The sequence below is a fragment of the Balearica regulorum genome, chromosome 10 (assembly GCF_011004875.1).
Source record: "Balearica regulorum gibbericeps isolate bBalReg1 chromosome 10, bBalReg1.pri, whole genome shotgun sequence".
Classification (NCBI taxonomy): Eukaryota; Metazoa; Chordata; class Aves; order Gruiformes; family Gruidae; genus Balearica; species Balearica regulorum.
This window is the reverse complement of record NC_046193.1, coordinates 7,615,151-7,631,827: the sequence shown is the minus strand read 5'-3', so window position 1 is coordinate 7,631,827 and position 16,677 is coordinate 7,615,151. Positions and strand designations below refer to the sequence as shown.

Here is a 16,677-nt window from a genome sequence, read left to right as displayed (position 1 = left end):
GAGCTGCAAAGCTGGGAGCCAGCAGCCGGTGCAGCCTGCCCGCTGTGGCCGCATCCAGCCCCCCTGTTCCCCGCACGGACTTTGTGCTCTGGGCCAACCCTTCAATGCCGAGCCGGGGTTCAAGGCGGGATCCCTCCAGCAATGGCCAGAGCTAGAGGTGCCATCCCTGCCCAGCCCAGCTTGCTTTCTTTTAATGGCTGGGGATGATTTTGTGAGGCTGTGCCGCCACCGCTGCCTGGGGCTGTTGCGTTCTTGGCTGGGGTGAATCCCTGTGTGGCAATGAGGAGAGAAGGCGGGATGACGCTGAGCCAGGAGCGGGGTTTGGAAGGCGAGGGGGTCTGCCTGCATCCCCGGCCCCAAGCCCTCCCGCTCCTTCCCAGGGCAAGGCAGCATTTCCCGGGCTCCTGGGAGGGGAGCCGGACCCTGCACTTCCCTCCATGCGGAGCGGCTGCCCTGCCAGAGCTCTTCAGCATCCGAAGAAGGGCACACGGCCAAAATCTCCAAACTCAGCTGGGTGCGGGGTCTGAATTTCCCAACAGCGGGTCCTGATGGAGAAGCAGGGAAGCATGAAGCATGTCCTGGCTTGTGATGCAGCCACCAGAAGTCACTGCCTCCCCCTTCCATGCCCAGAGGAGCTCAGCTGCCATTTGGATATAACCGATTTTTTTTTTTTTTTTTTAATGTATTATGGTGTCCTGAGCAGGTTTCCCAGAAGGAAGGTTCCCTGTGTGCTGCACCAGGATGGCTCAGGCCCAGAACGAGCTCTTGCAATGAGCCTGGTAGGGTTTGCACCAGGTCAGAGCTGCACCGTGTCTCAGCTTTACTCACTGTGCCCAGGATGAGATGGACCATTTGGGAAGCTGGCTGTAAAACACCACTATTGCCAGAAAAAGGGGAAAAAAAAAAAGAAGAAAAAAAAAAAAGGTTTAATGCAAAAGAAGAACCAACCCCAAATGAGTTTCCCTTTGGCACAGAGGAGGAGGAGGAGCAGGGAAGATGCTGCTATGCATGGAGTAGCCCTGGTGCAGGAGAGGTCCTTCTGCATGTAATTATTGACAATCTTTCAAATACACGGTGGGTCACTGAAAACACTGGTAAAACCTGTAAAGAGCTCACCCCAGCTGGGTGGGCATTGAAAACTGTAGGACGGGGAGAGAAAAAGCTGGTCAAAGAGATTTGCACCAGAAATAGGATTAAAGCTGCTCCTGGGCTGATGGGAGTCCCCAGGGTGAGCAAAGGGGCTCAGCTGCAGCGAGGAGACCCCAGTCACTCCCTGGGATGCTCAGGAGGGGACTGCCCAGCAGGGACCCCCCAAAGCGGGGGGACAGCCAAGTCCCTCCTTGTCCCAAGCAGAGGTGGTGGCTGCACAGCTGGGAAGGAGAAGACACACCTCTGCAGGTCCTCCACCCCAATGTCACCAAGGCCCAAGCCTGCCAGAAGCCAGCTCCTTTGGTGACACTGTGGGCTGACACCACCAGAGTTGTTTGACAAGGTCACTCACCCTTCTCCTTTGGATCCTGCTCCTCCTCTGTGATCGACAATTTTTAAACTTGCCCAAATATTGAGGGGGAATGAGGAGTGTCCCTCATTTCCCACCCCACCCCCTCACTGCCCCTGTCCCCCTGCCAGCACAGCCACCCCCAGCCAAAACCACCCCTGTGCCAAAGGACAACTGCGTGTGGCCATGAGCAGCCCAAGGACTGTGGATCCCCAGCTGGGTGCCTGTCCCGTCCCATCTCATCTCATCTAATCTCATTTTATCCCATCTCATCCCATCCCGTCTCATCCCATTCCTTCCCAACCCATCCTCCATCACTTCCCATCCTGTCCCTCCCATCCCATCCTGTCCCCCCATCCCATGCCATCCCATTCCACCTCACCTCAACCTGTCCCTCCTGTCCCCCTATCCCACCCCATGTCCTCACCTGGCTCAGGTATCGCCAGGCCGGGCGCAGAGGCAGGCAGCCCTGCTCTGCTCACCCCCACGCACCCCACACCACCTTTCTTGTCCCAGCCACAGACCCAGAGGGGCCACCAGCTTTCCCAGTCATGGTGGCCAGTGGAGTCTCTAGGGTCTAATATAAGGGTTGAGTGCAGACTGCTGCCTCGCTCACAGCAGGCACACGCCGTCCAGCTCTTTGCTTTTGTGAAGCTTGTCAGGGTTTTAGTCGATTCACAGCTCACCCTCTGTTAATTTTGGTTAAAAATTCGTAGAATAGAATCTGTAGAGTGGGACGGGAGGGTGCTGAAGCGGTGCAGGAGGAGGAGAGGAGCCGAACACCCGGCAGGCAGAGTACCAATGAGCACGTGTGCCCATGGCAGCTCAACACCAAGCAATTCCTGGGAGCAATGAAAGCTCTCACAAACCTGGCTGCAGCCCCCGAGCCGGTGTCCCTACACCCAGGGCACACACGAGGAGGGGTCATGCAAGCATTGCCCCCCTCTTTCTTCTTTAAGATTTGAGCTAAAAGTCTCCCCTGCTGCAAACCAAAAGCTCTGGGGTCTGAGGCGACACTTGGGAAGCCCGGGTTTGGTCAGCAGCCGCTGGTGCCACCTCGGGGCACGTGTGTCAGGGGACAGGGCCACCCCACCGCAGTGTTGTCCCAGCCGGGCAGGGCGCAGCAGGGCACAGCCAGCTCCAGAGAGAGGAGGCAGCTGCAGGTGGAGGTGGCTGAGCATCCCCACGACCAGCCCAAGTGCTCAGGTGCTTTAGGACTCACAGACGAGGGTTCGTGGGCTCTGTGGCAAACGAGCTGCAGGGAAAAGGATGGGACCAGGATGCATTTTCCTATGGGATTCCCAGGTGGAAAAGGGCAAAATCTCAAAGGAGATAACTCCTTTGGCTTCTGCTCCCCTGAGAGCTGAAGTGGAGGCGCTGCAAAGGAGTTACACCTGGTTGTAAGCCAAATGTGTGAACTGAAAGAGCTGCCTGGCATCCCAGCTATGAAACTGCAGGTGCCTGTAGGAAAGGGAGACGAGCCCTCACCCTCTCAAGAGCTCCGTGGCTCTGCTTGGGGGATGGCGGCTGGCAGGGAGGAGGGGGCAGGGGCAGTAAAGGGTGAAAGGATATTTGGATATTTACCCAAGGGGGTAAGTACAGGCCTGTGCAAGTCTGGGGGTGTGGGTGGAGAGGAGGGAGCCTGATCCATCCTGGGGATGATGAAGGGGCAGGCTGGAGGTGGTGGCTGGGGCACAGAGCATCTTAAACAATCCAAAGCCTAGTCATGCTGGTGCTGGGCTAGTGGCCTTGGGCCAGGGACTACCATCGTGTCAGGCTTCGGTGCCTTGTGCCAGCACTAACTGCAGCCTGGTTGGCGTCCCCCAGATCTGTCTCTCTGGATGAGAGTCATTTATATGCCCCAACTATGGCAGTTTGCAGCGAGTCCCCATGGGTGTCCACAGCCCAGCCCCTAGCAGCAGGGCTGAGGACCTGTCTGCAATCCCCTTTGCAAGGATCTCCCTGCTGCTCTTCCCTGGGGAGCAGCAACCGTGGGTACTGTCCCCTCTGTCCCCTCTGCGCACCCCACCCCGGGTCTGCCAAGAAGTGGAGTTTTCTGTGTGCAGAGCCTGCCCAGCCAGCCAAGGGAGGGCTCCTGCGCTGGGGCTGATGTTACAAATATTTTCTAAAAGCAGGTGTCAGTTCGAGGCATAGTCCCAGACTGATGTGTAGCTGAGTGGCTCATCTGAATACAAGAAAAGCAGGAGATTCGGACATGTGATGTGGCTATTTGGTCATGCTGCTGGTGTTTAGAGTAAGACCTGCTGTGTGCATCCATCCGGAGCCTGTGCGAGGTGGTGTGTCCTGCAGGCAGCAAATGTTCAGCCTGGATTTTTAAGGGGAGTAAAGCGTAGATTTGCTTTTTCAGGAGGAGACAATGGGTCTTTTGGGGGGCTGAACACACCCAGAAGGAAATGCACATGGTGAGGCACCGGTGTGGACTCTACAATACCCATTACCAGGCAGGAGCCCCTTCCTTGAGCTGCAAATATTGGGAAGCTCATGGGGCTTTTAAAGCCCTGGCATGGAGAACAGCAAGGGGCTGTGTGGTCCTCCCCATGCTGGGAGAGAAACCCTGGTGAACGTGAGTGCTGGGAGACCGAGCATGGGCTGAGGGGCTGTGGTGTGAGATGTGCCCCAAAATAAATGGGTGCAAGGCACCCGGGATACAAGAGCTGTGATTCTGGTGGTGTTAATAATGCTCCGATTACTGCTGTTATTATTGCTGTCTAGGAAACAGCATGGACTTAATGGCTGAAAGCTGCAGCAGCAAGTGCAGGCGCTAGGAATGGTTTTCAGGGCATTGATTTCCCTGCAGGAGCGTGTTTCAGCTGGGGCTGGATAAGGCCAATGAAGACCTCATGCAGCACGGGGCAGAGGCAGCACGCAGCCCCGCAGCCGTGACGGCATCCTCCCTCTCCTGCGGCAAAGTCCTGCTGGCCGGGGAAGCTGACCCCAGCCCAACAGGCTATTTCTAGTCCAGTTCCCTAAAGAAACAAAGGTCATGAGCTCGTGAGGCTGGTTTCTTCCTTCTGGGCTGTACTCATGGGTTATATCCAACCACCCACGTGTTACATCCTTCTCTGGAGATATTCGCAACCCACCTGGATGCGATCCTGTGCAACCTGCTCTAGGTGATCCTGCTCTAGCAGGGGGGTTGGACTAGATGGTCTCCAGTGGTCCCTTCCAACCCCTACCGTTCTGTGATTCTGTGACATCCAACCACGCTGAGGGGCTTGGCAGAAAACCAATGCCCCCAAAAGCTTCATGAACATTAGCAGCTCTGTGAATTAGCAGTCTCTGCCCTGTGGGGCTGAGCCACAGACAGTGGTGGAGGAGGGAGCATGGCGGGGGAAGACACCACAGCCAGCCTGGCCTGGCCCGGCCCCCGGTCCTGGCCATGGCAGTAAGAGCAACCTCCTGATGCCTCCTCCCAGCAATGGGGAACGTGTGCTTCTGTTTGTTTGCACTTGGGATGTTTTCACTTCTCTGTTGTGTAAATTGGTTGAGAAATGGAGGAGGGTATGAGTTTAGGGCTGTGCAACATTGAACTAGATGAATTATTCTTGCCCCAGACAAATGTCAGCAGTGACTTTACAGATGCGTTCTTGCTTGCTTGCTCTGTCACAGCCATGGACCATTTGTCTCGGGCTTTAAACATCTTTTACTGATTACTTCCTCTATTATTTTTCCAGAAACCAAACTAAAGCTGACATAACCATCCCTAGTTATGCAACTTGCCATTCAAGTTTTGTTTGCTAGGAAACAATATGTATTTGTTTTTCATTCTTTGTCCTTTTCTATGTGCCATTGGATTTGTCTTTCTTTTGCAGTTCAGTGATGGACTTCTGCTGGCCTCTTACTGCGCACAGGTTCTGCTTTCACACACCCCCTTGCCAGCACCAGAACTTAAGGTACCATGTCACGTTTGATGTTAATCTGATTGCCACGTGCCGGAGGTTAGTTGTGCTCCTGTCATTTCAAAGGTTGCTACCTTTGAATCTTAGGACTTGGTTCTCTCCTGTGACTCACTGGAATATCATTTTGAGATTTCTGATAGCTGGTACCCTTTCTGTGTCTCATTTCTTCTCCTCTGCAGTACAGACTGTAGGGTAGCTGCTATAAAAAAACTAGAAAGAAAAATTTGGCTTATTAACTGGTATGTAAAATGCACTGGGCCAATTCTGAATGCTTTCAGTGTAGAAACTAGAAATGCAATTAACCTTGTAATGTCAGATTATGGCTACACATTAGTCAACACATCATGTCGTGTCTCCCCCCTTGATGGCTAACACCAGCAGTGCAGAACAGCACTGAAGGCACTCCACGGTGTTAGGGACACTGTTCTAGGAGGGGTGGATGTAGGATCTGTGGCTTTTTACTTGATGTCTCAGCTTAATGTAGTAATATAACCTAATTTGTAATGATAAAAGGTCCGTAATGGCAATGCATATTCAGTCTTAGGCCACAAACTGCTTGTAGGAAGACAAGGCGGTCAGGGTGTGGCATCTTGTTTAGTTCTTAAGTAGCCCTGGAACTTTGCTCAGTAAGATCGGGATAATGCCACGGAAGTGAAAGCCAATCTATTTGAATGGCAATGCAACTCCTTGCGTATATGATAATCTGGTGGTGAGTTTGAGCACATCAGTTCATAAACTGCCTTGTTTAGCAAGAGAGCTAAGTTACCCCGTTAATCCTACAGCCGGATGGTGGGTAGCTTCCTCCCTCCTGCAGAACACCTGCACGGGGCAGAGGCAGGAACCGCCTGGCTGGCTGGTACAGGGCTTTTAAAAGGTAGCTTGACTGCTCAGGTAGTCAAATATTTTACTAGGAATTCTTCTGAGAATAGCAGTATGCTTCAGTATGTGCTTAAACGACTGGCAACTTCTAGCTGATGATTTTGCTCTAACTTGGGCTCCTATCTCCCCAACATACGGCTACTTGTGATGTTATCATGGATGCCTAACAGGTGCTTCACAGCATGTCTGTGGGCAGAACAGACAGGCAGCGCCAGGAGGGTAGCTTGTTACATCTGGAAAACAAGAGTACCTGGCCAGGGTAGCTGTTCAATGACTTGTGAAAGCTAGACCATAGCAGTTATGGGACATGCCTGTGCACGAAGGAAGCAGTTTGGTGCTTTGCTCTAGACTTTGTGCCAATATTGACCTCTGTGTACATGTATACAGCCACAAAATTACTTCTCCCTCTTCAAAGCATGCCCTTGCTATTCATGAAAGCAGTAAATAGCATGGCCATTAGGCAACAGGCCTAAATTTTCAGAGGGTTGCAAAAGCAGTGCTGATACTCTCTTACAATGACTTCTGTCAGAGACCTGAATTATTAGCTTGCTTACTGGTAATCAGTTTTTACACTGAAGTTTAGCTCTGAGCGTGCTGGAGAGCAGACCATGCAGACTTGAGGAGATACCAGCAGCCAGAGGCAACCTGCACCTACCACCTGTGCAGTGGTAAGTGTGCCCTCCTGTCCCTACTACACAACCCTGCCACCTTGGTTTTCCAACTTTCAAGCAGTCACAAAATACCCCACTTAAATCCCATTAGCACTTTCTTTCCTCTTAATAGTGAGCTCCATGCTGAACACCGAAGGAGGAATGCTGGTGTATGAAACTACAAAGGAAGAGTACGTCAGTAGAAAGAGAGAGCAGCTAGCAGAACCCCTTCTAAATGCCTGCCTCAAATAAATGGGTGCAAGCTTGTCATGGAGCATTTCTTCAGTATGCTCCTGCTGAAGTCTTGTATAGTTTTGCTGAAGTGTGCATGTAGTACCATACCTGCATGTTTTCAAAAGACGCCATGAGGAGCTATAAATACCAATTTTGTTTTTTCATAAGAAAAAAATCCATCCCTTGTAGCACACATTTGGTGCTTGCCCATTAAAAAGGCAGTATGTCAGCTGAAGGGCATTAAGCTGTAGACCACTGTTTTTATTCCATCAGCTGCCCTTCCAGCCCCTGACAGTGCAGTTCCAGTTATGGAAGATAAGTGGAAAAGCAAAACAAGAACACAACTGGGCATAGTGGCTCTAGAAATTTATTTTCAGAGCTTAGTGCTTCAACTATGATTAAAATACTTAAGCAATTTAAAAATGCTACTGCCTGGGTACTAGAACTAGACAAGAATACAACTAACACCATTACTTTCATGCATGGACAGATACTAGTTTGCTCATGCCACTGAAGTAGGATCTTTCCCGTTCACTCATCAATTCAAAATGCAGGGGTCTTCTACAGAAGTTACATTCAGCTGACGAATGTGGCTTCAGCTCCAGACCAACATCCTTCCATGTAGCCAGCAGTTTTTCTGTTAGGAACAGAAAAGTTAATCAAGATCAAGGTTTAAGACAGTGGATTGCTTTAGAGAAGCAGCAGAAGAGAAGCATCGGCATACTTACTCTCTTAGCAAATGAGAAAGGATAATAGGAATTCGCTGTGACATAATTTACCTCTTGAGTGAGGTGACTGGGCTGCAAGTAAGTCTCAGCTATCCTCATACCACCTCTTCTGACAGGATCAAGCAGTAGCTACTTTTCCTGGACAGATCCATGTTTAAGACAGGTTAACAGCTCAGCTGAGGAGAGCAGATTTCTCTGGACCCCACATAAAAATTTTGTTTGGACATTGCATGAGCAGAGCACAGCAGAGGCGGCTGTGACAGAAGGGGCTGGGTGTGAGACTGCACTGGCCTTGCACGCTCCATTTGAGGTTGCAGTGCACTGGCTGTCACATGTCACACTCAAAGCAGGTTAAGTGCAGAAGTACGTGCTACATATGCTGTGGCAGTGGAAAGACTGTCCAGCTAGTGACATCTAAGACTTAACTATTTCCTAGTCTCATCTTTAGTATAAAGACTGCACAGACAGCCCAGTATTTTCATGCAAGGATCCACTCACCGAGAAAATAACTCATCATCTGAGGGGTGTGGTGAGGCGTAGGGGCAATACGTAGCAGCTCTTCTCCACGAGGAACTGTGGGATAGTTGATTGCTTGGACATAGATGCTGTGCTGGCTCATCAGCTTGTCACAGATCTCTGTATTTTTAGCAGCATCTGCAACCTGAAGTTCAAAATTTTAAGTTATGAGATCAGCCAAAAAATGCAAGGTGGCAGAACTGTCAGCCCAGCTTAGCTAGTCACAAGAATCAAATCAGTCTAGTCTTCCTTAGTAGCATTATAAATAGCATATACATCAGAAAGAAGGGTTAAAAGCTTGTGCTGTAGAGCCCTCTGGGTATAAGTACAGCATTGCAGCCTAGGCAGGTAGCTGTTTATACCCAAAATCTTTTTATTAGCTTGTTACAGTATATGGAAGGCAAGGAAACTGGTAAGATTGTGGTTTCACACACTTATTTTGCTTTACAACACCTATGGCAGGCTGAAGTCAGCTTAAGCCAGACTTCTGGCACATCACTGCTGAATGCTAGGACAGGTTTAAACTTGTGACTGTTAACTAAAACCTCAAAGTCTCATGTGATCATGGACAGGAAAACAGGCACCACAGTCTTGTGTCAACAGTAACCCAAGTACTCACTCTTATTGGAATGATGTGACTGGGGCAGTGCACCACAGGAAGCCCCGCATCCATCAGCATCTGTCTCATAAGCTTCACATTGCGTTGGTGCTGGCGTCTCAGAACTTGCCCCTCTGCGCTCTTTAGAGTTCGAACAGATTCTAGTGCACCAGCAAGGAGCATGGGTGGCAGGGATGTTGTGAAAATAAAGCCAGCAGCATAGGAACGAACAGTGTCTATCAGAGAACTTGTGCTGGAGATATATCCTCCTACACAACCAAATGCTTTGCCTGAGCAGGAAGAAAAAAAAAAGGCAACTAAGCTTATTCCTTCCACCCATTAGAATCGCCTTTCACTTGAAGGAATGAATTATTTTGACTACATACTTAACGTAGTCATGGCAGGCAATAATTCTAGCCCCCCCCCTTGCTAATCTTGCATTTACTCAGCACATGTTACAGCTTTGTTTTTAAGACAATCCTAGTAACACAGATCTAGTTATTATACAGCAAGGACAGTTCAAGACTATCAAATACTCAAGTTTTGATTTTAGGGAAGACCTTAAGCTCATCATAAGCATAGACTTCAGCAGTGACCCCAAGAGATCAACACTAAGTCTCTCAGCAGATTTAAATTAATCTGTTCCAGACATGCTAGAAATAGCCTAGTAGATCCTTAGAAATCTCCTAAGGGGCACATACGGTTGTTACTGTGATTGTTCTGGTACCCAAACATTTGGAAAGGGGGTCTGGTATTGACTGCACAGAGTCAGAACTAGGGTGTCAGTGAATGTTTCTATTAGGCTGTAACCCAAGATTGTAAGTTTCAAAGCCATGAACTTTCCTAGTAAGTTTTATTTATGTTTTGAAAGCTCCTTCAACAACTTTCCAATTTGCAGCAGTGAACTTACTCCTAAGCCTGCATTCTACTCAAGATAATAGCAGTTGCTTCAGTTCTTGCCAAATCTCTTTACATAACTCCCCATCTCAGGTTTCGGCATTAGGAACGCTCCATTTCACATAAAAGAATTAAGTACTACTAAATATAGAGGACTACCCTACTAGCATTCTCACCTGAATTTATTCTTGAGTTGTATAATATGCCACTGAAGGACTTTTTGCTAGCTTGTTTAAAGAAAAACCCACAATGCTACCCTAACTGATTTGTAAGGCAGTGTAAGTAGCTTAACACAAGCTTTACAAGTGGCGGGGCATACCGAAATCCTTTGGGCTTTTTGAAAGATCCTAGCCCCCAACAACCCTTAGTGAGTTCACTTGAATAGACTGATTTTTGAGTTAACCCACTTAATTTGGCTGCTCAGAAGCTTTGCTGCCTTAGCTTCTGTAAAAGTGCCAGGCTGTGCATACCAAGCGTTCCAGAGATGATGTCCATCTTGTGCATGATTCCATCCCGGTCTCCTATACCACCACCTCGAGCTCCATACAGCCCCACAGCATGCACTTCATCCACAAAAGTGATTGCCCCATGCTCGTGGGCCACATCACACAGCTCTTCCAGAGGACAGACTGCACCTAAGAACCAAAGCAGTGACTGACAGTTTAGGATTCCCTGTACTCAGCTTGGATAAATATCAGAAGTACCTCCCAAACACTAGGCATTTCATGTAATTTACATTTATGTAAATTCTTATAGCACTGCACTTTTTGACCTAAAATACAGATGATTTGAGCACTAACCGCACTGGAAAGAGAGAGGAGGGTTTGATGTCAACTTACCATCCATTGAGTGAACAGTTTCAAATGCAACAATTTTAGGGGTAGATGGATCAGACTTCTTCAATAGTTCTCGAAGATGGTTGACGTCATTATGGCGAAATATGTGTTTTGGCACCCTGCTGTTTCGGATCCCCTGGATCATGGAGGCGTGGTTTCCAGAATCAGAGTAGATCTCGCAGCCTGAGGGAACAGCCCAGTTACACTTTAAGTAAAGAAAGCATTAGCTGATTCCCAGTGTTGCTTTATGTATGGAAAGCATTCAGGCAGCAAGAGTAGCATGTTCTAGAAAGTAATGCTCTTGATCAAAAGAGGAAGTTACAGATCATGAAGCAAGAATAGTATTTTAAGCCTTATTTTAGGTGTTTAAACTAACACACACTTGAGCTTAAGGAAACACAGAAGGGTTTTTCCAAGTCCTTAATATTTTTATCTAACTCACCTAACTTCTGGAGTTAGAGAGTTCACATTCACAGGTGGGTTTACACTAAATTCCTGCTGCCTCATTTTTCAGGTAGAATTTAAATGCAAGAGCAGAGGACTCTGTGCTTTGTCTAATTCCTTCTGCAGTTCCTAGCTCTCAACCTCAGTAGGCTGCTACTGTGATTTCCATGAGTTGAACATGGCATTAAAAAAACCCCAACCAACCATACTTTGCTGGTTGAGTAGGATGAATCCTCACTTTGGGTAGCCATTTGTAAGATGTACTCCCAACTGCTTAGGGCAGGGTTGTGTTTTTGTGGTAAACAGGGGGTGCAATTTGAGATCTCACCTGGCAGCATTTTAGCTAGAGTGAAGAGAGTAGAGTCATTGGCCACAAAGCAAGATGAGAACAGTAGTGCTGCATCTTTTCCATGAAGATCAGCTAGTTCTTTTTCCAAATCAACATGAAATTTACTCGTTCCTGAAATATTTCTTGTGCCTCCTGCTCCAGCACCATGTTGTTTCAGTGTATCCCTACAGAGAACCCAAAGAGAGGCATTAGTGTTACTGTGTGACACACAGAGGAATAAAAGGATCATTACCCAAAAACATTCAAGTATATAATAGGTATTGCTCTAAAAAGGAACCAGACACAAAAAGCAGCTGTTAGAGTTAAGGTCTTTGAGCAACTTATGCAACTCAGGGATCCAAGAAGCTAAGAAATCAGTTACTGAGTACAGCTGCAATATACCATCCAGTTTATCTGGTAAGATTTGGGGGCTTCTAAGGAAAATCCAAGGAGCAGGGTCAGTGACTGACACGTAGACTGCAGCCCTGGAGTTAAGTACTAAGTTACCTATCACAGCTCAAGAGAAGAGCATAAGCTTAATTATATACTAAGAATAATATCAGAAACAGCTTATAAGCAGCTCATGTAGCAGAGTACACAAATCAATTCTTCAGAAGCTTTCCCACAAAAGCTTCTGCAAGGCACTATAGCTTGAAACTGCCCCATAAGAATATGGCACTACTCACATAACTGCTCCACACACACGAGGGTGGCGACTCATCCCCAGGTAATCATTGCTGCACCAGACAGACACCTCTTTCTTGGTGATCAGAGAATCAGTGTAGTCATCTGCCATGGGAAAGATTTGTGCCTTTCGGTTCACTGTTTTGAATACTCGGTAGGTGTGATCCTTCTTCTTTTCATCTATCTTTTTCTCAAAGAACTGATCATACTGGAAGGTGGATACAGCTGAGATGAGAGAGAAAGTTAAGCACACAGGAAATAATCACGAGAGATCGGGCCTGTGGGGGTTTTGCCACACAATCTTACATTTTGGCAAGTTATCCTGAAGCAGATGAGAGACACTTTCTGGTCTTTGCTTCAGCACAATATCCTTAAACCTCTTGAGCAAGCCACTCTGCTCTTCTCCCTCAGTCTCAATGTTCCTCACTGTGGAAGTAGTTGCTTTTTTGGCAAAATCTGTACCTACAGACATTGTAATAAATTCCAATGAGCTTAATCAGTTTGAAACAAAATGAAGTAAGTTGAGTTCAGCAAAACAAACATTTTAAGTAACTCTTAACTCCTCATTTTTTAGGAAGCACATGCCTGAATCCACATGTCCCTGTTAGGATCAACTATTTTATTTGCTTACAGTTTTGCATTGTACGAGACAAAAGGAAAGCCTTGCTAATCAATGACAATACAACATCTAATTTCCTTACAACACATTTGGTTCATCATGACTCAGAAAACCACTCTATACAGCTACAGCATTTAACTGAAAGAGCTGGTATACACCTAACTGAAGGCAGAGTTCTAGTTAGCATCTTCCTTTTTGTTCCTAGTATTTTGTTCAGTTAGCACAGATTTATTTTTTTAAAACTATGCCACAGAAAAGTAAAATAAGCTTCCTGAGACAGACTGCAAGGCTTTACCGACAATGGTGAAAAATTCCTTCCTTTGAAGGAACAGCCCTTCCGCATCAGGATTGCGGACCAGCCAACACCCTTTAGTTCCATAAAGAAACAATGAAAAAAAAACCCAACACCACTTTTGCTTGCTGTCCAGCTTGGATTTGTGCTGGTACTTGCCTAGTACCTCAACACAGTTTCTTCCATCTCTGGATATACCACTTTTGTCTACACCAGCACCCTGTTAAAGCTCTCTTCAGTTCTAAGCGTTTGCTTTGGGTGTGAGCATAACAACTCGATTCACGTATTTAGAGCCAGTGTATCAAAATACAGCATATGGTATTCCTGCACCACAATCACCCAGGGGAAACACTGCACAATTTTGCAGGTATGCCATTAACACCTACATTCTCCAACAGCTTTTTATTGCAGTCCCCTATAATCTTACCCACACAATTTAAATGGCGACTGTTAGACTTGGCACACTCTACAGTCAAGTCAGGCATCAGAAGCTCTCAGAAGGAACCAACACTTCAGTGCACGGAATACATACCTTTCCTGTCCGCTTGCATTTCCTGCACATCCTCTTGGAGTTCTAGGCTGGCTTTGCAGAAAACATTACTGTTCTTGTGATTCATCTGAGCTGCCAGGAATGGGCATTTGGTAGCAGAGCTCTGGCTAGCACCAGCAGGTGGGTGACCAGCAGGCGGCTGGGTTCCATCTGTATTCTGTTGGGCCACCTCTTTGGCATTTTTGGCCTCTGAGGTAGGGGTGGAGAAAGGAAAGTGCTTCAGCATTTTAATACAGCGACTTAAGCTTTTCTATCCATTACCTTTGCAATTAATTTGGCACAAACCATTCAGAACTATTTAACTGAGCAGTCACATTTTATTTATACAAGCACAAAATCCCAGCGACACCCAAGGGACATCTGATTTAAGATACTAGATGTAGCACTGCACCCTTTGAGGGGGAAAAAAAAAATCTGTCACTCCCAAAGGGGAGATTTTCTTTTGAGGAGTTCAGCTATTTTCAGCCACCTTCCTTTGCTGCAAGCCTCAACTCTTTCCTCAAGTGCCAGAGTAAGAATCCCCCAAGGGATGTTACCGGGTGGGGTGAAGAGCCACTCACGCGTGAGAAATCCCAGCTCCCCGGTCCAGGATGACGGATCCCCAACCAGAGCTCACTGCAGGGCGTCCTTACAGGCTGTCTCTGATTTGCGCCCATGCCTGATTACCACAGATATTTAAAGAACGAAGCAACCCTTATCTCAAAGCTGCCCGTTCCAGAAGTTTCCTTCTATGACATACAGTGTCTGTGTGTACATATATATTTTTTTTTTCCCCCCTTAAGGGCGACTAGGTCTGTGCTTAGGAAAGCTTCCCGCTGTGGCTCCCGTCCCCCGGCCCGGTGACCCGCCGCCCACCCTCAGGAGAGGCCCGGCTCCTCAGGCGCAGCCCGGGGCCGCCGCTCCCCCAGCCCCGGCCGTAACTCACCCCTGCGAGCCGCGGGGGTCTCCTCCTCCGCCTGCTGCCCGCGGGCGGCAGACGTGGCCAGGGCGCGGGCTGCGGCTGGGGGGGCCGCCTCCATCATCCGGGGGCAGTGCTGGGCGTAGAGGAGCAGGGAGGGCCCGGCCTTCTGCAGGAAGGCCTGCGAGACGCGGGCCAGGAACGGGCAGCGCCGAACCACCGCCTCCATTCTCGCTGCCTGACGGAAGATCGGACGTGACGTCAGCGCCCGCTGTTGACGATCACCACCTGTGACGGTGACGAGTCGGGCAGCGCTCCCTCACCCCGCACCGGGTGCTCCGCTGGTGCCTATATAGCCCTGCCGGGCACGGCGCAGGCGCGGTGCGGCTGTCTTGCCGCCACGCTGCGCAGGCGCGGGCCGGACCGTCGGGCAGGCTCCGGGGGAGGGGGCGGGCTGGGCCGGGCCGTGAGGGGCCGGTGGCGGCTCCGGGCGGGGAGCGGGGCGTTCTCGGATGGCTCCTGGGGCCCCGTGAGGGGATAGAGGGGCCAGAGGGGCCCCAGGCGGCTCCCAGGGCGTTATGAGGGGATGGAGGCAATGCGAGGGCACGGAGGGGGCCCGAGGAGCTGCCGGGGGTGTGTGTGAGGGGGCAGAGGGGGGCAGCCGGCCCCGGGGGGCTGTGAGGGGATGGCCAGCGAGGGGGACTTGGCCCGCACGGTAAGACGAGGCGGCAGTTGCCCTGGCCTGGGTTTCCCCTCAGCCCCAGGCAACGCAACGCTCGTTTCCCAGAAGTGCTGGAGTCCCTTCTGTCCAGCGCCGCAGATTTGGGGGCCCCTGGTGCGCTCGTTCGTTGGAAAGCCCGAGGTCTGGGTCAGCTGAGCGGGGAAACCCAGCGCTGCTCAGACGCAGCTCCGGGATGTTCTTCCTAAGCGTGCACCCCTGCCTCCTGCGGAGCCCTGGCACGGGGGCTCCGAAAGCAGCAGGTAGTCTCACTGGTGGTGGTGGTGGGATCCCGAACCCCTCTCGCTTTTGCCTACGGCCATGATGAATCTCCCTGTTTCCCTGGGATGCTCAGACTTCCACCACCGTGTTTTTGAAGCGTGATGCTATTGCCTGGGTTTTGAAGATAAGACTCTTGTGAGAATGAGAGCAGCAAGTAAAATTGAATCCTGGATCCTCTGGTTTGCCATGGACATTAAAGTATATTTGTTTAAAAGAATATTTACAGGTGGGTAATGATAAAAGGAGCTTTTCTTATATATCTGGCCATCTGAGCTGCAGTAGTACTAATTCCCATAAGTGTATACTCGCTGCTGAAGCGTGGAAAGAATGGAGAAGAAAGATGATGATGCATTTTTTTTCCTCATCTTGCGAAACAATGATTTCACGGAAGACAGGATTCGGGTAGAGTACTGCCTCTTTCGGCCTCACATCCCTCAGCTCACCAAGTGCTGGCTCGGGCACTTTGAGGCAAGAGTGGTTTTTGTAACAGATACAGAGTTTTGAGGAGAGCTGTTTTAAAGCTCAGTCTTACTTGCCTCGTGTCCTGTATGTAGTCATATTGTGTAGTTACTAGAAGGTGGTTGTGGTGGAGTGATTAGTGCCCTCACGTATTCCTCGCGGGGCCCTGAAAAAAATATGTAGAGCTTTACAAGGCAGAGGCATGGGATTGGGGTTTTAGTAGGGCTAAACGTTATTTTAAACACAGTTCACTTCTTGCTTACTAGGAATTTAAGACAACATTGTTTAATAAGTCTTGATGCTTCGATCTTAAACAATTCAATTAATTATTCCAGCAATGTAATGCAGAAGTTACCATTAAGAAACAGCCTTTCATCAGTGGGCATCGTTAAACTAGATATATGCTAGTTTTAATTTGTTCTGTAAATAAATGGTTAAACTAAGGCTATAGTATTTGACCCAAGTCTGTATAGTAGTTATAATAGCAAGAGTCGTGGTCATTTGGTAATACCAGGACAGTGCTTCAAATTATTAGTTCAGTTGGCTCATGAAAAGTGCTCTTTTTTCACAACTGGCTTTCAGTTAGTGTTACACACCTCCAATATTTACATTTTGTAAAATATAAGAGTTAATTAGCACTTGAAGTT

At 48.8% G+C, this 16,677-nt stretch overlaps 1 protein-coding gene across 1 annotated transcript; it reads right to left on the bottom strand.

Annotated features, from left to right (window-relative positions):
• Nucleotides 1-7,532: 7,532 nt before the first annotated feature.
• ALAS1 (5'-aminolevulinate synthase 1) lies at nt 7,533-14,973 on the bottom strand. Its single transcript, XM_075761909.1, has 10 exons — nt 14,599-14,973; nt 13,656-13,862; nt 12,519-12,674; nt 12,215-12,437; nt 11,529-11,713; nt 10,760-10,939; nt 10,391-10,555; nt 9,045-9,313; nt 8,408-8,570; nt 7,533-7,818 (listed from the first exon to the last, which is right to left on the bottom strand). The coding sequence occupies exons 1-10, from the start codon at nt 14,798-14,800 to the stop codon at nt 7,658-7,660; spliced, it is 1,911 nt and encodes a 636-aa protein (XP_075618024.1). The 5' UTR covers nt 14,801-14,973; the 3' UTR covers nt 7,533-7,657.
• Between the last annotated feature and the right edge of the window lie 1,704 nt (nt 14,974-16,677).

Bases quoted from the DNA above. Each gene is read 5' to 3' on its own strand.
- ALAS1 (XM_075761909.1), bottom strand. From the start codon at position 14,800: ATGGAGGCGGTGGTTCGGCGCTGCCCGTTCCTGGCCCGCGTCTCGCAG. The intron at 12,438-12,518 runs GTAAGATTGTGT...CTCTCATCTCAG, and splicing joins TCAGGATAACTTGCCAAAAT to CTGTATCCACCTTCCAGTAT. The intron at 10,940-11,528 runs GTGAGATCTCAA...CTGTTCCCTCAG, and splicing joins TCTAGCTAAAATGCTGCCAG to GCTGCGAGATCTACTCTGAT.